The sequence below is a fragment of the Meleagris gallopavo genome, chromosome 7, assembly GCF_905368555.1.
Source record: "Meleagris gallopavo chromosome 7, MGAL_WU_HG_1.1, whole genome shotgun sequence".
NCBI classification, from domain to species: Eukaryota; Metazoa; Chordata; class Aves; order Galliformes; family Phasianidae; genus Meleagris; species Meleagris gallopavo.
The window spans coordinates 6,341,917-6,364,466 of record NC_139410.1 but is presented as its reverse complement, the minus strand read 5'-3'; the positions used below and the strand labels follow the sequence as shown (position 1 = coordinate 6,364,466).

Here is a 22,550-nt window from a genome sequence, read left to right as displayed (position 1 = left end):
TCCTAAAGACTGAGGCTATATAGAGCAATTAAGAGGAAACCTAAGGGGCAGCTTCAGACTCCATAACAACATGACCACTACGAATCCATCTCCACAGAAACAATCCTAAAACAAAACTTTTTATTACCAAGAGAAGCCTTTAATTAAAAAAAAAAAAAAAAAAAACAACAGCAAAAGCAAAATAGTATTTTCTTGTGAAAAAAAAAAAAGGGGAAAAAAAAAACTGATAGCTGACATTGCAGCATGGAAGTAAAAACCTGCCCCAACACTCTGCATCCCCAACAGCTCCTGGCCTCGCACATCCCTGCTGCCTGCACTGTCTGTGTGATTTATCTCTATTTATTCATGAAAACATACCATTATCCCAGGTGAGATGAGGCTGACAATCCTGTCCCTGGTGTCTTTTGGAGGATTTTTGCCAGTGTGCTAGCATTACTGAGGAATCAGAGGAATCAGAAAAACGTGATTTGGCCAAGAATAGGAACTGCTACTGTCAGGATAATCTATTAAAGACCCCTTCAGGATGTCATGAACTGTCCAGAGTCAAGTTTAACTGCAGCATGGAATTCCAACTCCCTTGAATTTTCTCATTAATATTCTTACAAATGCACAGCACCCGTGCAGTGACAACACAACCCACGAACACAGTCATCCCAGCATATAAAGTTGCCTAAAAACAGATGGGTTAGAAATAGCCAGTGACAACAGAACTGCCAAAATTCTGCAGCTCCAGTGAAAACACAAGATTCCTAAAACCTGGACTAGAACTAAAATCCCCTGCACAAACAGATGCAAAATATTTTATCGTTAAGTACCAAAATAACAGCACAAGTCTAACAACCAATGTAGCCATAGAAAAGGCAAGGAAACAATTAAGTCTCCCTTCCGTATCTGACAGCAGCAGAATATGACTGGGGAAAAAAAAAAGACAGAAAAAAGACTACTTTTCTTTAGGCGTATTCAGCCTGACAGGCTCCCAGGAAATAAAATAAGGCAGGTAGGGATCAGACTGGAGTGCCTGCTGGAAGCAGCATGCTGGCCTCTTCACATCCTGGATGTTAGCAGCAATAATTACATTGAGTCTGACAGCAGCCTTCCTCCAGTGACAAGTGTGATCCCTCTGCCTGGGGCAAGCAAAGGGAGGGCCACGATGTGTGGCAGTAATGATGCCTTCTTGACGCAATTGCTGGCTGCCTGCAGGCTGCACTCCTACCTGTCGGTGTGTTTCTGAGCTCTGTGATGGGAAACATATTGACATTGCTTCTCAAGGAAGAGTCAAACAAAGTCCTTTAAACCATGGGTGTCCAACCTCTTGGCGTGCCTGGGACACACTGGGTGAGCAGGAATTGTCTAGGACTACATCTTCAAAGGCTGCTCCAGAAGTAACGCATCCTATTTATTTCCATGGAAACTACAACTGATACAAAGAGCAAAACAACACTATTTGACAGGGCAAAATCTCAGCTACAAAACACTCTCTTTCAACATCATCACAAGTATTAGCTGTGCACTTTTGCACAGAGTTTGCATGCCGCGGCACATCAAAATCTCCACTAGCAGAGGCGTCTGCTGGCACTGCTGCCACTGCTGAAAGGCACCACTCACAGCGTCACTGTGCTCACATCTGCATTAACACATCACAACACAGGGTGATAATATTATGCAGTTTCTCCCTTAAAACTACTCAAAGTACACACGGAAGAAAAACAAAATGAGTGTTTGTTCATCTGCAAGTTGACGACAACTGAAACTGTACCAAATTCAGCAGGAAATAGGACACAGCATTAGCACTCAGGATATGGGAGTCGAAGAAAGCTAAACAGAATTTAGAAGAAATACTAAATACTCTAAGCCACGTGAAGAATGTAACGAATTTTCTTGCTGGGTAGCACACATATGGCTTAGAAATGCTGACACTATGAGGAAATATAAGGCAGGAAACTTTTGAGGAACCCAGTGAATGCAGTAGCCTGAGACTGGATCTGCAAACGATCGTGAGAGGTACACATGGAAAGCATTTTCTAGATTTCAACTAACAAACTGCAGGGAGTGCCACAGCACCTCCAGCTAAGGAATACATCAGTCCTGAACTGCTAAGCTCATTCAACAAGGTACATCCCTATTCTTTTACTATTCAGCTTGTTTGGCTGTGAAAGAAAGTGAATCAATACAGCTCTGTTTGTTCACCATACAAAACAGCAAATCCTCAAAACATGAACACTTCCTCACTGTTTAGGAATCCCTGGAACTGATTCTACCAGCAATCAATGGCTCTGGCATCCACATCCATCATGGACCGATTACTCTGCTGAATTCAAAGCTGCTTGTTAGTCAGTAAGTTGTTCTTCAAAATCCACAAGAAATCTCATGCTATCAAACTGATGAGATTTTATCGGCACGAGAAGATTAAACGCTGGGAAAAACACTGTTTAGTTTATATAATGACATCAATCATCTTTTAATTCTGATTTACTGAGCTCTAAAACAAAGGGGGATGATTATCTTCCAGTGATCATGACCTAACTGCAGTGTAACGTGGAAACCACAAATGCTCCAAAAAGCAGCTCCACAAAAAAATGGACAATGCAAACTTTGCCCAAGCTGGAAACAATTAGCAGTTAAACAAAGGCAGAGGGGAAAAAGAAGAGCGATGAGGAACTACAAATTCTACTGAATGCTTTATGAAATAAAGAAATGCCACAGTCAGTGTTTGCGAGAAGACCCAAGTCTGAAAACAATGGTTGCGTGTGGAAGTTTGCATCAGGTCTACAGAAATACAGGCACTGAAGTGGATGCAGTCAACGTGCTAGGGACAAATTCAGCCTCCAGAGGGAGGTTTGTGGGCTGCAGGAGGGGCTGAGAGCAAACCCACGAGGCTCAGCATGGCCAAAGGCAAGGCTGTGCCCATGAGACATGCTCTGCCCCTGGCTGGGACAGCTCTGCTGGGAAGGGCTTGGGTCCAAGGGGGGCTGAAGGAACAGGACTCACTGGGAAGGAGAAGGCTTTGAGGGAACCAGTAGAATCATCGAATTCTTAGAGTTGAAGGCACCTTTAACGGTCATCTAGTCCAACTCCTCTGCAATGAATAGATACAGCCGAATCAGTTTGCTCAGGGCTTGATCCAGGCTCATTTTGAAAGTATCAACCACATCACTGGGCAACCTATTCCAGTAGCTGTCCTTCAATACCAACGAGGTTACTTAGGAAGAAAACATTCACAGAGGTGAACTGTGAGAGTAGGGAACTGTGCTCAAAAGCTGAAAGGAGGAAAGGAGGAGGAATGGGAAAAAAAAAAAAAACAAACGAGCAACCATGTGGGTGACTAAACTTTGGGAGCACCTAACATCACTTGATGATGACCCATAAGAAAAAATTACAGCCAGCAAAATGGAAGCCTTGTCAAATTGGTTGCAGTGGCAATGAAACCACCTGAAAGGAGACGAGTAATGGGGTCCTATCTCAGAAATTACTACTTAGCTCATTCAAGATGGCAGAGAGCATCCTCTGGCATTGAAAAGGTCTGTCAATGTAAGCAATCAGTCATAACCCAGGACTCCAAATCACTTCTGCAGCTGAAAAGTAGAGGGTTGAATACTGAGATTAGCTCAGCGTACCATTTAGGAAAATGGATACTGATGATTGGCCAGGTTTGTTGTACAACTTTCCAAAAAGTTACTGAGACCTTACAAAATGTGCGAGGAAGGAAGTGTAGAATTACCAAAGCTGCACGAACAATTGTATGCATTTTAAAGAATTAACTTAAAAGTGACCTGATGATCAGAGGCTGAAATAATCAGCAGGGAAGAGGCTGAATAGGAGCTGACAGCTCCTTCCTCAAGCTGACAGATACCCTGAAGACTGGAAGATGAAGCTGCACGAACACAGGTGCCAAATAAGAGAGGATTTTACACAGCAACTAGTTGAAGAATTCGAGCTCTGAATTTTGCATCATTTTTCAGTTTTAGAGCAAGACTGCCTTCCCAACAGCCACAGCTATATGCTCCAGCGTAAGCCATGGACCTAGTGCAAAAAGTTAAGAAGTTCCTTATGCAGAGAGAGATCCTAAGTGTCCTTTGAAGCCTGATCTATAATGCAAACATTCACAGTATGACTGTTCTCCGAGGATCAGTAATAGAGATCTGATATCTGTGATGTGACTACGAATACAGCTTTGAGAATCTGCAGGAAGAGAAGCATTTCTGATGACTTAATACCAGCCTAGAGAACTGAACGAACTCCAGCTCCACGTTTTAAATAACCAGAGGCAGGCTTCAGATTAGCTGTTAACTTCCCAAGCAGCCACATTAAGCCTCAATGTCTATGAAAAGATCTCAGGATTTGCAATCTGAAATGACATCAGTGAAACAGTCATTTCCCCCAGGAGAACCACAAAAGACCACTCAATGTACATTTGTTTTGGCTTCTACAAGCCATAGACTCCCACTCTGCCAAATGACCATAGGCATTTCCTTATGATATCTGCTATACACAGATCTTTGGAGACAGAACTATTTGTATATGGTTGTATTTGCATATCTCTGTGTAAATACAGCATGCATGTATATCACATATACATTATCTGTATGATTGTATTACGCACATAAAAACGACTTAGGGAAAATTCAGTAAAATTCCCATGTTAATCATATTGTGCAATGCAGTATTTTCTTAAGAGAGGGTCAGAACCACAGCAGTTTCACTCCATAATGAAGTGCTCAGACACTACATGGCATCTATTCCCTAGGGAGACAAAAATGCAAGATGCAATCACATCCTTTTGAGGCTAACTGTAAAAGCAGTCATTTCTCCCCCTTGCAATCCCTAGGCAGGCATTATTGGTTTCGTTTTTATGATGCTTGAAAGATATACAATGGATAATTCAACACTTCCTGACAAAAACTTAGCAATGAATATGTCAAATTCAAAGACCAAATCTACATAAAGCACCAAAGAAGTTAACACGGTAGAACATGAATTTCACTTAACTGAATAACTGTGATGAGTCTACTCCACAGTTCAGTAAGTTTAAAAAAAAACAACAACAACAATGGTTCATGCAAAAACATTTTTTAGCTCTAAAGACTGACAAAAAACCTCAACTTCCCTTTAACTTTTTTCTCAATAACTGCTATCTGAAAAAGCTCCCACGTTCTTAGGGCAGGAGTACACATTTTGAACACTCAACACTCCTTTTCTGAGGGAGCTGCGTTTTTAAAAGCAGGTACCATTCTTCCCTTATTAGGGTTTCCTAGGTTTCCAGTTTCTGAAAGAGGCTGGGAGATGCATGATAGTGATTTCTTCATTTTGCCATTCTTTAGCTGGTTTGATGTCTTGCAGCACTGCTAAGCCTCAGAAGACCTGACAGAAGACCATGCTCATGCTATGGGAGCATCACTCCTTACAAAACCTATCTAGACTCCACCACTGCTCCCCTCTGCCAGTTAGAAGAAACAAGTGCTGAGTTTGACATGCAGCAGCAGGTATGTAGCCTGCTCACCATTCCCAAAGAGCACACATAAACACCTTCCTGGCAAGATGTTAGCGAATAATTCAGTCTAGCAGTGCAAACAAAGAAAATGCTTTGACCTGCCACCTCACCACACTGGTTTTGTTCCTCAGGCTGTCTGTAACTACTTGGTGTTTTATGGCTTGGAAGGTTTCCTGGCACAATTTGCCATAACGATTTAACAAAACTAGAATGAAAACCACTTCCAGATCCGTTTTCTACCAATTTTCACTGACCTTAGGCTAACTGTCTCATCCCAACCCTGCAAATACTGATGAATACCAGACTAGCTACAAGGTCTTACTGAAACAAATAATAGCTGGGAAGATGAACGTGCAACCTAAATTAGATATACACCCAGCATTTACCTGGAAATTTTGTTCAGTCTTGAAGGTTAACTTTGCCAAAAGTATCAGAAGAGTTTAATTAAAATAAGCAATAAGCAATCCTGAAATGTCAAGTCAATATATGATACATTTAAGATATGCATCCATATAATGGAAGCTGATGCAACTTCAGACATGCAGGCAAGGGGGAAGTTATTACTTTTGTTCATATCTATCACCACACTCAGCTGAGAGGTACACATTCACAGCTTGTCATCAGGCCACTAATCAGTAACTCATAAAGAGTATTTTAAACATAAAGTTTCCACTCCTGGGTTTTGAATATGCCCCAGTTTCTTATGGCTTAATAAAAGCATGCAACATGTAAGGCTTGTGAACAAAAAAGCAGCATTTTGAAGGAGACAGAAAGGGATTGGATCTTTTTGCTGGCCTTTAAGTGAAAGGCTGCTCATGTAGCTGTGCCAGAAAAAATCGCTATCGTTTGCTCCACAGAACATGTGCAGCTTCAGGGAAAATCTCAGAAACAAGAAGCCAAAGACCATCTATTCTGGGGATGTGATTACATTATGGTCAACAATTTGAGCATATGGTGCATACCACTACTGTGCTGAGTTTACTTTCCCAGATCAAGCTTATTTTTGTTTGAATATCTGGTTGCTGATAGACTGAGTCACTCTACTGCCTTAAGTACCAGCTCAAATGCTATAAAAGGACTGATTGGGAATCACAGAGTACAGTGTGTGTTAAGGAACAAAATGCTTTAAATAAACCACTGACTCACCTTGTCACGCAAATGATGTTCTGCAGCCTCAATATTCAAAGGATCGTCAAAATTCAAAAGATCCTGGAAAAGAACCAGAGAACATTATAGGGTTTCCTCCAAATTTTCCCCAGCGCTAATGAACAAGAAAAAGCAAAGCAAACAAGACTAGCAGGGGAGGTTTAGGTTGGATATTAGGAGGAAGTTTTTCACTCAGAGGGTGGTGAGGCACTGGAACAGGTTGCCCAAGGAGGTTGTGGATGCCCCATCCCTGCAGGCATTCAAGGCCAGGCTGGATGTGGCTCTGGGCAGCCCAGTCTGCTGGTTGGCGACCTGCACATAGCAGGAGGTTGGAAGGAGATGAGCACTGAGGTCCTTTTCAAACCCAGGCCATTCTATGATTCTATCTCACATCCTCTGTACAGATCCCTGCCAAAGGTAAATGCAAACAAGTTGGGCAGTTGAAACTGAATCAAACATCAGTTAAAGGACAACAGCAGCAAGACACTCGATCTCATCTGACTGCATGCCACATACAGCCCCTATGACACCTTCCTCAGGCAGTGATGCATTTCTGTTTCAAAAGAGAGAGTTTTAAAACAAGTTTTGAAGGAACATTCAGAGTTTCAGGAAGCATAGTTGTTGATGATTTTCATTAATTAGGGTTTATTTTACTGTGAATCATAATTAAGTTTAGAACTGTGCACGGCCTGGTGATAAAGCAGGGAGAATTTCCCTAATGTCATCTACAAGAGCAACACAATTTAATTCCCTCTAAATTGGAGCAACAGACAGGAATGCTTAATGCAATGGGAAACACATGACCCAGAAGGAAAGGGAGTACAAAAACCACATGAGATAATGGCTCAAGAGGGCAAGGAGCAGAAAGAGTCAAAAACAAATCTGAATTCCATCAGTTTAATTTCAGTGAATAACTCTGAAAGGTGAAAGCGTCCAGGATTAAGAGCAAAGAAAGGCAAGCTATGGGTAACACATGAATCATCACAAAAATAATGTTGTATCACAGAAAAACCCTCTTCGGCTTGCAGACTGGACCATTTTCCTCAGCTGAAGGCTGGCCTCTGAGAGCAGAGGCATGCAATCAGTGTGAAAGGCTTATGCTGCTCTCAGACTGATTTTCACTCGCTGTCTTCAAGAAAACCCCATCAGAATCTGCATGGACCACAGAAACACATTTCCCTCCAGAAACAACACTTTCCTCCCTTTTTCAAAGCCAGCTATACAAAGCCTGATTTGTAGAAGCAGTGTAGGAGGAAAATCCAAGAGCAAGCTGCAAAGCATGGCTCTTCCAGGACACGACAAATCCCTGTAGTCTCTGATGCATGACCATCAAGTGCTGCGTCTGCCCAGACTATTTTTACGTGCAGTTGTGTAAGGGACTTCTTTGTATCTTTGTACCTCCACTGGATGGCACTTCCCTCTGGTTACTTAACATGCAGTGGGAGACTAACTGAAACACAATCACTCTTTGCTCTCCAATCTTGTAAACAGGTTGACTAAAACAGCCATCTAAACAAATGAAGCCTTTAGCAGCCGTGAAAGTGAGGTGACTGCAGCCAGTCCCAAGCTCAGTCTGCATGGGAGGTTCTAGGAACACACCGTGACTCCTGGAGATGGCGTGGAACACACTCACTGCTCTGCGACCCCAGGATACTGTCAGTCTTCTGAGCTGCAAGTGGACACTGCTGACTCATGTCCATCAGGATCCCCAAGTCACTCTCTGCAGGGCTGCTCTCAATGAGCTCTTCTCTTAGTCAGTACACATGTCTGGCACCTGGCCTTGTTGAACATCATTCAGCTCGCATGGACCAGCACATCAAGCTGGTTCAGGTCCCTGTGGGTGGCATTCCTTCCTTCTATTGTGTTAACTGCACCACTCAGCTTGGTGTTGTCCATGAACTAGCTGAGAGTACACTCAGTCTCACTATCTATATAACTGATAAAGATGCTAATGAGCACCAATCCCAAGACAGACCCCTCAAAGACACCACTCTTTACCTGGACATAAAGCTATTGACAACAACCCTCTGGCTGCAACAATCCAACTGGTTGTTTATCTGCCAAACAGAACAGCCTTCAAATCTACATTTCTCCCACTTAGAGATAAAGACGATATCAAAGCCTTGCATGAGTCCAGCTAGATCTCATCAGTAGCCCTTTCTTGGTACACCAATGCCATCACTCCATCATAGAAGGCCACCAGATTGGTCAGGTACCACTTGCCCTTACTGAAGCTGTGCTGGCTGTCCCAAACTACCTCCTCATCTTGCATGTGTCTAACATGGCTTCCAGAAGGATCTACTCCATGACCTTCCTAGGCACAGAGGTGAGGCTCACTGACCTGTGTAGTTCCCTGGGTCTTCCTTTCTCTCTTAAGAATAAGAGTGATGTTTCCCTTTTTCCAGTCACCAGGGACTTCACCCGACAAGACTTTTCAAATATGTTGGAAAATGTCTTGACAACAACATCAGCCAGTTCCTCCAGAACCCCAGGATGCACACTGTCTGGCCCCAGACTTGTAAACATTCAGCCTCATGAGGCAGTCTTGGACTTCCTCTACTCCTACAGCGGGAGGAATTCTGCTCCTCCCAAAACCCCACCTAGAGGTTCAGGGACATGAGAGGATTGGGAAGCCTGACTAGCAGTGAAGATCAAGGTAAAAAAACTCATTGAGTATCTCAGTCTTCTCAATGTCTGTTCATTCCAGTTCTCCTTATTTGCAGAGAGGATACATTCTCCTTTGCCTTTTTCTTCTGACCAACCTATCTTCTTGTTGTTTTTCATACTGCTCACAAAGTTAAATTCCAGCTGTGCCTTGGCTTTCCTGATCCCATCTCTGCACATCTGGAGGGCATTCCTATATCCTTCCCAGGGCACCCATCCCCGATTCCACTGGCTATACTTTCCCCTCTTACCCTTCAATTTGACCAGCAAGTCCCTTAGATAGCGTAACTCATTATCAAAGTATCCCATAATAGATTGCAACCAAAAGGAAAAACAATCTACAAAAACATGATCATTAGAGATCATCTGTACACATCCTGCAGTTAAAGAGGTACAAACTGATTTTCTAGTTGTGCAACACCTACTGAGGCCAAAGGGGTAAAGACCTCAAGAGGCAACATTAAGTGAGGCTGAAACCACACAAGGCAGACAGAAAGAACGTGGATTTGCAAAGGATTCATTTACTTACAGTAAATAAAGAGTTTAATCCCCAGACAACATCCTGCAAGGGAAAAGCAGAGTCAGTTAGGCATGCATTTCAGGTGTTCCAAACAAGCTGATGAGCTTTCTTTTTCTACTAGCTCATTAACTTACTGGAAATCAAATCAAGATTAAGCTTTACTAATTTAAATCAAAATAGTGGAAAATCTTCCACATCTCACGGATGCCTGAAATGTCAAAGTTTCCAAACCCCAAACACTGAATATTCAAATACAACTTCAGATTTTCCTTATTCCTGATGCTTCTCTGCCCAAGGAAAGGAACAGTAACTTACATGCCACCACCTGACGACCTCACAGCTTAGTTCAAATGATGGGTATACAACTTAATTTAGCAATCTGTTCTTAAAAATAAAAGAATTAAAATAATGACAGACAAATATTCAAGTCAGTGTCACGACAGCACCAAGATTTAGGTGTAGAGAGATACCATCCTTGCTTATAAGCATCTATTTAAAAAGAACTGAATAGAGAGGATTTGCAACTGCTGCAAATAAGAAGATTAAGGGTAAACTGACTCTAAAAGTCCCCTTATTCGGTGCCATCAAGCACAGCCTGTTTTGAGGGTATGCATCTCAAGGAGAGTCCATTACCACTGACATAAGAGCCCATATCCTCAGTTACAAGCCTCAAAAACTAAGTAAACAAACGAGATCCAATTCCTACAGAAGCAGACTCAAAGGGATCACCCACCACCAGTTTGAAGGCTTTCAAGAGAAAGGATTCTGAAATCACATAACCAAGCTACCCTACTGCAAACTCTTGGGGAAATCTGCATTCCCTCAAAGTGACATCCAGTTATGTCCTAAGTAAAAGACACAATGTCAGCATTATGACAACAGCCTCCTACGAATCCCTCCTGCTTTGATCTTGCATGAACAACCTGCTCGGTGCAGGTTTTAATGACACAAAGCTGAAACGATCAGAGCATTTCTAGTTTCTGCATCTTCTGATAATAGGACCTCTGAAATCATCTGGTGTGGCAGAGATCGACTCTTTCAAATGTACTTCTCATCTTCAATGGCAGCACAAACTACAAAAAAAGGGCACATTTGAGTTACCTCATTGAATCCAACTGCTCCATTATGAACTGCACCTCATACAAGTGTTGCAACTCAAGACAGAAATGTAATTTTATCAAATTATTCCGCATGTCATTCAATAAACCCAATATTTTTAAGTTTACCTAAATTGCTTCCTAATTCTCAGTTGCTGAAACACAGTTTTAAGACTCTGGAATCCTGGACTTGTTATTTAATTCAAGCTGGCTTTGCAGAGAATTCTATCCAAAAACTCCCAACAGAATAAGAAAAAAACCTCTGTAAGGCTGTAACTTTTCAGACTGCTTTGCATTTTTATGGTCATCCTAGTGACCAAAAAGTGTAGAAAGATTACTGTTATTACTGAACAAATGGTGTGAAAATCTTAATATTATTTCTGACCTGTTTCCACCTATGCAAGTTTTATGACGTGCTGGATTCATTTTATACCCTTGCACGGTTCCATAAAAAATAATGCTAAACTACTACTAGAGGACAATGCTATTTGTAATGAGCTTGAGACTAGCCCAGATTTAAATCCAGGATATTAAGACAGGGAAGTGGGATGGAACAGCTGAGAGGCAGTGAAGCAAGTATTTAATATTTGAGGAACTTGACACTGTTGTACTGCAAAAGTAATCACTTTGCTCTACTGACTTCAGCAGAGCTGCTTGCTGCATGCAGATGAGCAACTTGCCTGAATGCTCAATGTTCCCCTGACTATCTGAAAGGATTTGCAAGCTACCAAACAATAGATACTGACAGATTTAACCGTTAAAAAAGCTAAGCTTCTGTTTTCTCTTAATGTAACAAAGCATTATTCTTGGCTACAAACATTGGCTACTGAACTTCCAGTCTGAATACTCCAAAAGCAGAAAGTTAACTCTATATAGAGAATTTTAATGATCATCACACAGCAGGAGGGTTGGAACTAGATGACATTTGAGGTCCCTCCCAACGCAAGCCATTCTATGATCCAGGTAGGGCAGATTGCCTTTAAAATGTTAAGGATCTATAGCTTTACGCTGCTTCACTTCTTTAACACATTTCCCACTCCCCAGACTTTGCTGCTATGGAAAAACTACCTTTAAAAGGAGAACTGAGCGTAGGAACTGCATGCTCACATTGAGTATATCTGGGCTAGACCATTTCCTTTACAATGCTTTTTTCTTTTTTGGTCTATTTTCTTCCACGTGCTTAACGTGGTTATGGGGTGGTGGGTTTTAAATACTCCACTACTAGGTTAATTTGGAAGATTCAACTATCATACTCAAATCAAAGAGCAAGGGTTAACCTCCCCAGCAGAGCAGTGCATGGTTAAATCCAGCGTACAAATGGAAGAAGGTATAACGAAGGAAATATGCTCCTTCTCACAGGACGATGATGTCAATGTAAGAAATTCAGCAGATCAGACTTAGAAAAAACACTTTACAATTGCCTCTTTTCGTTCTCGGGCATTTTTGTGCTGCCTTTGAGTGAAAAGTTGCTTGAAATCCCTTCCCCCAGGTTTATTCACAGCATACCAAATGAGGGAATTATAAATCTGCCCTGCAGCAACACTGAAAGGTCAAGAGCAAAGAGGCAAAACGCTAAGTACGGCTTTTGGAATAGCCTCTCCCCAGCCCAGGGACTCTCAAAGCCTTGTGTTTGTAGGAGGTCCTAATTCAGTTAGTCACTAAATATGCACAAGTGGCAGTTCTCACAAGCTCTTTACAAAAGCGATGCCATTGAAACCATGTCAGAGACAAGTGTTTAGCTGTTCTTTCGGATGTCTGGAAAAAAAAAACACCAAAAAAACCAACCACACAGCAGTTCTTTTGAAGAGAGAGTCAACATGTATTTCGTAAATGAAGGTTTTCCCCTAGCAGGCACAGTATATTTACTACACTAATTTAAGCAGGGAACAAGCCAGACAAAAGCAGCTAATGAACTTCCAATCAAAAGCAACTTCCTCAGAGATTCAAGGAGAATTTCTGATCTAATAGACTAATTAAATTAAAGCTCGCTGCTAAACCATTCTTACGTGCAAATACTTTAATCTGCTCAGATCAATGAAAAAAGCAGCGATCATCCATACAAGCAGATGTCTGACGGGAGGTTTTAAAAAAACTGAGTAGTTAAGTCCAATGCAACACCATGGCAAGCTTTGGGCACTGCCATTTAGGGGCACACCTGCAAACAGTATGCTGAAATCTGGGGGCTGCTCTCTCCTGCCTGCAGACCTACCCAAGATGGTCTTCCAGCTCCATTCCCCTTCTTCTTTCAGTTCTAACCGAGCACAGCATCCTTCTCTCTTCACTGCAGGCTAGAGAACCACACATGCTAGTCCATCTTCCTTAGGGTTTACAGAACTCCTCTGCCCCTTCCGTGTGCCTCCACAACCATTCTGGATTCTTCCCTGCGAATCACCGCTCTTTAACTGACTGTAGAAATCTTACTGCCAGTCTACAAGGTTAGAAAAATATGGCATGCTCTAATTCCAGAGACAGTAGGCACTTCTTCATGGATTCAGCATCCCTGGAGGAGTTCAATAAAAGGGTAGATGTGGCACTGAGGGACACAGTCAGCAGGCATGGTGAGGATGGGCTGACAGTTGGACTAGGTGATCTTAGAGATATTTTCTATGATTCTATAAACTGCGTATTTGGAAGAAGACTGCTTAGGGAAGAAGCGGGTTTTTGGTAAGTGAAGAATCACAGAACAGAATCACAGAATCATTAAGGTTGGAAAAGATCATCTAGTCCAACCCCAATCCATTCCCACTAAACCACATCCCTCAGTGCCACATCTACGCTTTTCTTGAGCATCTCCAGGGATGGTGACTCCACCACCTCCCAGGGCAGCCTGTTACAGTAACTCTCCACTCTTTCAGAGAAGGAATGTTTCCTAATATCCAACCTGAAGCTTCGCTTGGCACAACTTAGGGCCCTTCCCTCTTGTCCTATCACAGTTACCTGGGAGAAAAGGCCAACTTCCATCTTGCCACAACCTCCCTTCAGAGAGTTGTAGAGAGTGATAATGTCACCCCTGAGCCTCCTCTTGTTTAACATTGCCTCTCCTTGTCCTGCTCCTCTATAACCTTGCATGTAACACTACTGAATATCTTGCTAAATTCCTACATCAGCTAAAACACCACTTTCACCCACAATAAGGTGGTATTCTTCAGTCCATCCCAAGGGCCACGTTAGTTTTCACTTGCCTGCAGTCCCAGCTCATGCTTCCCACCCAAACATAACAACAGCAGCTCACTTAGAGGGCTCTGGGTAATTTAAATGGCATGAGCTGCTCCAGTTAGCAAACACAAAAAAAAAAAAAAAAAAACAGAAGAAAGGCTGGAAAACGATTTCTTCTGTGCTCAAATATACTGGAGAGAAGAAAATAGGAACAATTATGGTTTGTTCCTTTCCTAGATGAAGACAGCTGTGAATTGCCAAGCATGCAGGAGCACTTCACTGAAATCCCCCACTTTTGCTCCTGACTCCTTGACATTTGTCCCCAGCCTTACCTTGGAGCAAGCAGATAATGCTTTGTAAATCGTTCCCAGGGGAACTCTGCACTAGTTCTTAATGAACTACGCTACAGCGATTACGAACACTGGAGCGATCGCCCTCCGGAGACCAGTCTACTCAACTGATTAAAGTCAATGCAAATTGCATATTCAGAAATCAACAATTTGGGGAAAACAAGCATGGTTTAATTAGACTTACAATGTACTACGCTGTTCCACGAAATCACTCACAAAATATGCCAGTGATAACAGCAACTGTGTTTAAAGCACGGATTTCAGCTTTGCCACAGCCATTTAATGCAGAGAACGAAAATTGCTGCAAATTCTTTATGAAGCAAAGGTTATCAGAGGACACCGAGTTGTGTTTTGTCACTGTTTTTGGCACGTACAGAGAGAAAATAAATCCTGACAAGCAGATTTATAAAATCAAAATACAATACAACGCACCCCTTGCAGAAAAACTTCCTAAAGATTATTATGGGAAAACTGTACTAATGTCAGATCTACACTGAGATCACATTCAGTGCCTCGTAACTTAACGAATACAGGGTGAAGTTTTTGTCTGCAGCTTATTCAATTTTTAGAGCTGGAGAAGAAAGAGGAAGAAGCAAGTGAGGCAACAATGGACATTTTAAGCACTTTAGGGAGCAAAGGTATTGAAAATCCAGCAATTCACACTGCTCTTTTCTTTAGCTGACTTCCTTCAGAGAGGGAGACAAGATCCACTGAAAGGCACCTTGTGGCAAGTCGTGCCTTTTTGCAATAGCTACAGCTACCTACCTCAATTGTGATCGTCCAAGATGCTCAGAAAGCACTACAAGAGCAAAATCTCCCTCGCAATTTGGCTTTCAGTGAACATGTGCCAGGCTTGCCCAGCCCCAGGTGCTAATCAGCCCCACAGCATTCCCACAGACCTGTCAGGAACACCTCAGTCTTGCACAGCAAGGGCAAACCAGAGATGTCCTCGGCAAAGCAGCACGGGGTCTGCACTGTGTGGCACTGATGGATCTGGTGGTGGTCGGTTCAGACTAAATTATGGAGCAGAATCCCGTGTCCCCACTTTCAGTGTGCTGATTGAAGTCGCAGAGCAGTTCCGGTGCAAGGGAAATCAGCTACTGGCTGTGCTAGAGTGGGGGATAAACACACTGCATCTAGGAATGCAGCCTCTACAAGCACGTGCTTGGAGATTTTTGCACACAGCTGGCAGACACATTACAAGGTGGGATTTGAATAAATCAACAGTGGAACCCAAATCAGGAGTGATTCTACTGCCATTACAGCAAACAGCATTATCATAATGCTGGCTGTGAAAGAGGTACCATCAGCAGCAAGAATTAAATTAGAATGGCACAGAACATACAGGCTTACTCTTCTTCCCTTCATCTTGAAGACACTGACAGTTATTGTCTGCTGAAAATACTCCTCTACACTAATTACACAAAATCCTGACAGCAGACCACCCATTTTCATTAAGACAACGAATGAAAGTTTTGTGCTCACACCAAAGCTTTTAAGAACTACACAGCTTTGTGCTTAAATGCTGGTAAATGCAAATAATAAGTGAAGTTCCTCTCATTTATTTCTCCAAGATTATAGGTTGTCATTTGCATGACTGCAAACAAAGTATCTTTACTGCCTGTGGACAAAAGCAAAACTAATACAACAAATAGGAGATATTTTCCCATTTACTCATAAACGCTAATTAAATAAGTAAGCCTCTTATGAATAAACTTCAATTAATGACAGGTTATTATAAATTATTCTTGAAGCCTTTAATATCTTGTAGATTAGATTATTTAGTAACACAAACAGCTATCTGAAGATACTGGAAATGAATTCCTGGAAAACATACCATTTTCCTACAGGTTGCTGTAAGAACCTGTTTGCACAGCTACAGTTCAAGGGAACCTTGAGAATTCCCACTCCTGTTCCTGACTACTGAGAGAAATAAAACATGACAAAAACAACATTTTAAAGCATGGTAAGAACTGAAAAGTATAAAAATTTGAGCAGTAAACAAGAAAATCCTACTGAAAATAGCCCTCCAGTTATCTGAAACTCGCTGTAGCTCTACCTGAATAGGGAACCCACCCAAATTCTCCTTGTGGACATTCATCAGACATTTTAAAATACTGTTTTTAACATTACCATGCTCTGCCCTGCAGAGTCAGCGTTGCACAGCAGTGCCTTGATTATTTTTATGGTTCATAAATCAGTCACTGACCAATTTCCAGTTATAGTTTGTTGGAGATAATTGCAGAAGAAACAGTTTGACTTTTAGAACCAATTAGGCAATCACAATACGTGGATTTTTTTTTCAGCTCAATCACCCGAGATAATTTTACAGCAAAGTCAAAACAAGCATTTCAGACAAAGCTGATGAGCACGAGGGAGGCCTGGCTTAACCAGGCAGCTGGGTCGTGGTGAGCCAGGCACAAGGAGGTGTGTGCTGAGGAGCAGCAGGAGCTGCTGCAGCATTCTGGGTTCAGAATCGAAACTCCTGATGGTGGAAAAAGCAAGGTATTAAAGCAATAGCACTGTTATTTCATAACAGGCTTTTAAAAACTGCTACCTTTAGAGAAATGAAAATCTGAGAGCAGAATGAATTAAAACAACCTCTTTGATTTCCACCTGGAAAGCTCCAGCTTTGTCTATAAGACCTAGAAACTGAACAAAAGGAAGCTACTTGGAGAGACTCAGCCTAAAGTAACTTCTGCAGTCCTCAACTTCATAGATACTCTGTTTTAGAGGGGAAAGTATGCAGTAAAACCATGCAAAACCTCACAGCACAGAGACAGAACGGTAAGCAAGCCCCTGCAGCTAACTCATAAAATAATGAATGACTGCACTGAAATATCAGTCTAGAAGCACTGCATCTCTCTTTGTATACTCCATAGCCTGTGAGGCAAGCTTCCAGATTTTTACTTTTATTTTTTAAGAATTTAGAATTCAGGAGTGTTTCTATGGATAAAGAAAATATTTACAACTGCATCAGTGGTGATAAAAAAAAAAATATACAGAGAGATTCTTCTAAAACATTCCCCATAACCTTTTTCAGGGTTAAAACTCAACTTGCTCCATCTAACACAGGAATTCAAGAAGACCACACACGTCACTGCCTTCATAGCACACAGGCTGCAGTTCCCAGTGGTCCATGGAAACCTTCCCATAACAGGAAGAACTGGAAGACAGCACCATGCTCAACACTTGGTAACTCCGACAGAATTCAGTTGTGAATGAGATGGCAACAAGTGAAGCAAAATGCCAGGATACAGAACTCAGAGAGCCTTTTATTCCCCCCCCTTATGAATTATGTACGCTGCCAGAACACATTTTATCAGGTAATCTTCACAGTTTTTTTCGGCTTGTTGTCAGAAAGTCAAAAGGTGCAATCTGAATGCCTCTTCACGTTGCTCCCAATTTGATACTGTAAGTATTAAAAAGGTCACAGTAACTTATTTTGAAGGATTTTTCATTTAAGAGCTCTGCTGCCACCACTAGGATATGGAAGATGAGACAATCTAAAACTTCCAAAGCCTTCTGAAAGGTTAAGAGTATATCATACAGATGGACGTAGCATGCAGCAGCAACCTAAGGCAAAACTGGCTTGGTTTGTGCATGTGGCTTTTGAGGTTGGGTTTTTCTTTTGTTATCTATTTAAGTGGCTTTATTAATGCATGCAGAATGGCCGCAGTGGTGACACCTGACAGTATTTGTCATCAAAATCCAATATGTCTCTTGCATTCTCCAACAAAAAGCTGTGGCAGCATTTTAGAGTATTTGACAAAGTAGGGCACTGCTCCTTCCTACAAAATCACATCACTCCACATAATGTTCTGGTCTATAGTGAACACGTACCTACCTCAGAACGATTCATGTCTATGCAAAAGTAACTTGTTTGGAGATAAACCTGCACAATTCTGTATGTTCCATCTGAGGACTGTAATTGGTCTGTAATCTGAGCACTTGGAGACTAATCAAACTAATAGCACTGTTCTGGAAATGGGGCTTGCAGCTTCCCAGCATCCCTAAATGGCTATTTCTGCTTGACTTTTGTGAAGCTACAGAGGCAAAACATGGAAGTCAGGTACTTCCTGTGGTGGCACTGCAAAACCACACAAAGCCATCGCAGAACAAGTGAGGGAACGCTGACTGAAACTGCATGCTTAAAATGGGCCCTCTGAAAACAAAACCTGAAGTCAGACAAACTTCACAAGTTTTAAGCTATGAAATTTGAGGTGCTTCGATGCCCATGGGGAGTAATGAAACCCAGAGGGGATGCTAGATTTTAATTTACAGAGGGTAAAAACACCCTAAATTGCTTCATAAAGCTCATTAATTTGACTCTTCTGGCAACTGAGAACTAGGATGTTTCCTCTATGAAATTAATCACATTCAATTAGTAAACTGATGCAAGAACAGAGCGGAAAAGAAAAGTAATACATATTTTCCTAACCTTACTGAGGATAGGAAGTTAAAGACAGTGTCACTAATTATTCCTACCCACAGTCTCAACATGAAACACTATTTTAATCCTCCTAAGATACCATAAATAAAGCTAGGAGAAGAGATAAGAATGTATGCACATTCTTGTCAAGCTGTAACACTGGTATAGGAATTTTCTAATTGTCTTAAGCTTAAACATTTGTAGTCCAAAAACTTTCTCTGGGAATGAAATAGAGAAACAAGAACAGAAGCAGTGTATTGAATTACCTAATGTCTCAATTTAAGCTAATTTTCAAACAGAAACGTAAGAGAGAAGATAAAGTATGCTTACTGATGAAAAATAAGCAAAGAGTATTTAAAAAACATAAAACACATGCTGGTTCCACTTTCCAGAAAATCAGACAGCTCATAAAGACATTTTAGAGATTAAAAGGAGGAAGACACAGATCTCATTCATAGTTAGAAAAAGCAAAGCAAGTATTAGACAAAAATTCTAAATCTGGCTTTTGAAAAGAAACAGTTGACATGCTCACCCCACTATCAACCTAGCTAATGCTCTTTAGGAACAAATTCTAGCAGGTTTCCTAGTAAAAGCTGGAGAGATTTTTACTCAGTGCTCTGCAAGACTCTTCTGACAGCGAGGTCATGGAGCAGCAAACGGACAACGGAGTGCTTTCTGTATCGGGACGAGAGCACTCATTGCACTGAGGCACTCTTGGGGAGACTGTCACAAAGGATGTATCTTTCAGCCAGGAACTATGGCTCTGAATTTTTTAACACTGCCCAGCTGTTGTGGGACTGACCTCAGATGCCATTCTGCAATCATGGTGGCAAAACTGCCATCAACTTCACAAGGGGCAAATTCTACTTACATTGTGGTGACTCGAGTAACGTGACTTCGAGGCAAGCTTACAGGGCAGAGGCAGTTATTTCCCTGCTGGAATTACTAGAACAGGCAGGAGCAGCCTGCTTATGCAGTACTGAAATGTGGATGTGTTTCTCAGCAATTCCAACACTGGGGATGAAACGCGATTCAAGGCAAAGCAGTAACTACAGTCTAATTCTATGTTCCACATGGCGTTTCTCCCAAATGCATTGTGCCTTTTAGTCTTCCAAGGAAAAAATGTTCTTAAGACAGCCTGCTGGCTTGTCAGAACTGTCGACACAATGGAAATTGGAAGGGTTATGGATTACTGTTAGTCCTGCTCACAGCATGCTCTTCTATTTGTTGCCTGGGTAAAAAGACCACCAAGAAATCAGACCACCCTTACTGAAAGTGGTTTCTCAGGGTCACTGTAATCATATCATCCCACAAAACTTGTTATCACTCAAAGCAGCCACGCCAGAAATAGACAACATTTCTATATTTGGTTAGCACAGTAATTGTTTCAGTACTGCCACCAGCTTGTTGAAAGACAAAAAACACAACAGTTGTTCCTAGAGCAAACTGCATTTATCTGACTCCTTGCAAGTCCGTAGAAGTATTTTAAAATATTATCTAGTTTGCTGTATGTATCTAAAAGTAAATAGTACCTTTAATGTTCTAGTTGGAGCCCAGCCAGTGCCATCAATTGAATGTTCTCTCAATAAACTGAAAAAAAGACAAACATATTACACACTGTAACTTCTAGTTAGAGAAACTTTGTCAGAAGTCTTCTCAGAAAGCTTTAACAACTTTGGAAGAAATTGCCATGTTAGTATTACATCTCTCTTGCACTCTACCTAGCATCAGGACTTTTAAAAGCACAAAAATCGGTATGTTGTCTAAGAATTACATTCTTCACACAGCTCAGCTTGGTCAAAAATCAAATTATTTTAAGTATATACGAAGCGTGACAGCAGTCCTTATGGCAGTCCCAACACCAAGCCTTTATTTACCCCTGAATGCACAGACACACACACGTGCTCCATTTCAAAACATGCTCATCTGTAGTGAGCAGGCAGTTCCTGCAGCATGTCCTGCCTCCTACCACATCTGGCATAGCTCAATCCCTCCAAGAGGATATTTTTTGGAGGCATATCTGTTTACCAGAGTGAATTATTATCATCCTCTCTTCTGTACAAGGACTGCAGCTTCTTAAAATCAGGGATAGGAAAATGAAATAGCTCTGGTCTTTCCTACGTGCACATGTATGAATTTTACCTGACCTGCACACTGTGCTATGTAATAAGGCCACTGAAACTGTTGAGTCATTTACAAGATGAAAGAGTTGAGGTGTATTCAGTTGGTCGGACTCTCCTGGAGCTCTTAAGTTAAAACATCAGCAGACATGAGAAGTAAAAGTATTGGAGACTGGAGCATAACTAAGAAACACCACAAGTGCTGATAAACTGAGAAAAGCAGAAGTCTCACTCTTGTGCATGAAAGCAAACTTGATAATCTGAGAAACTCCTGTAAACATCATTTCACAATTGACTTCCTCTGTTAAGAAGCAATCTAAAACTGAAAATTCACACAGCAAAGTAATAAAGCACAAGAATTTATCAGTAGCAATAGCTTCTACTGCTAACATGATAGGGTTAAAGTTAAATACTCTAAAGTTATTCATTTTGCAGGGTTTTTTTTGCAGTACTTCATGTTCCCTTTAAGAGTTTAGGAAGAAGATGAACGGACCAAGTATCCCATCTTAACCACGTTGCTAATCCCATGTCAGTGCCTTTGAAAAGATAAAACGTGCCTCTACCACGAACAGCGCCCAAAACTATTTTCAAAAACATTAAAAAAACACGTTTGGGCTTTTATTTTTGTTCATGTTATGAAAGTACAAGCAAAAATGATGCTGAACAAGGAAGAGCCAAGGTTTTCAGGTTTTGAGGAAATAATGGACCTTATAAGCTCTCTTTTTCTCCTTAAAGTTTTGCTGCAGTACTTTCCTTTACTTTACCATACAGCCCACAGTGAGCTTAAGAGCTAAGAATAAGTGAACGTGTACAAAAAAAAAAAAAGCATGCAAGTATCAACTGACAGAGCTCCAAGCACCTGAGAACACCAGCCAAACCTCATTAACACCCCTGCAGCTCCCAAAGCCTCTCTCTCTGTGCGAATCTCCAGCTGGGGATGCTCAGCAGCCAGGACTGAAGAGAAGACACTCTTTTCTCATGGAGCTTTGGCAGGAAAGCAATGCAGACAGATAAGCCTAGCTCTGCCTCGTATTTCAGATTTGCTGATATAACCTATTCTAAGAGCAGCACCCTCTTTCCTCCTATAGATCAGAAACAATCATTTTGCCCCTAACCAAAGCCCTTCCCCAGCACAGGGTGCCTAGAGAAACCACATCTTGTGTTCTCACCATACAGCAGAAGCACAGCTACAAAGCAGCAAAACTTCAGAGTGGTTAAGCTTTTCCAAAAGCTAATGGGGTCAAGGAGAAAAAAAAGCTAAAGAAAGGGAAATCGCATCAACAGATATAAAATAAAATCAGGGATATGTATTAGAAGTTTTATTATTAGGAAAATGTTGAACTGGTGTATGTAGTAAGCATATTCTTTCTAGATATCTTGGTGTTTCCAAGCAACATCCACAAGTATGGTCCAGATCTGAGTGACTGCAAGAATGCTTTTTGTGCCCCAATCTATTACACTTGACTCAAGTTTAATCATTTACTGTGTTTTAATTAGGAACGATTACACACTGTGGTGTAAGGTATGCTCAGAAGAAAACAGCTGGAAAAATACTGATAAGGAATTACTTCTGCTTT

At 41.5% G+C, this 22,550-nt stretch overlaps 1 protein-coding gene across 7 annotated transcripts in view; it reads right to left on the bottom strand.

The window, feature by feature from the left end:
* The window catches only part of UBE2F (ubiquitin conjugating enzyme E2 F (putative)), a 65,184-nt gene that overhangs the window by 13,900 nt on the left and 28,734 nt on the right, over positions 1-22,550 (bottom strand). For 4 of the 7 annotated variants that reach the window (XR_014884468.1, XR_014884469.1, XM_085228413.1 and 1 more), the window contains 3 exons: positions 20,386-20,443; positions 9,828-9,860; positions 6,635-6,697 (listed from right to left, as the gene is read on the bottom strand). Coding sequence is in view for 4 of the 7 variants with exons in the window: in XM_085228413.1 (XP_085084539.1) it covers positions 6,635-6,697; positions 9,828-9,860; positions 20,386-20,443 (154 nt within the window). In the remaining 3 variants the exon portion in view is untranslated. Of the gene's footprint in view, positions 1-6,634; positions 6,698-9,827; positions 9,861-17,770; positions 17,834-20,385; positions 20,444-22,550 lie in introns of those variants that run through there. The other 3 variants (XR_014884470.1, XM_019616889.3, XM_085228415.1) reach the window with 2 other exon arrangements.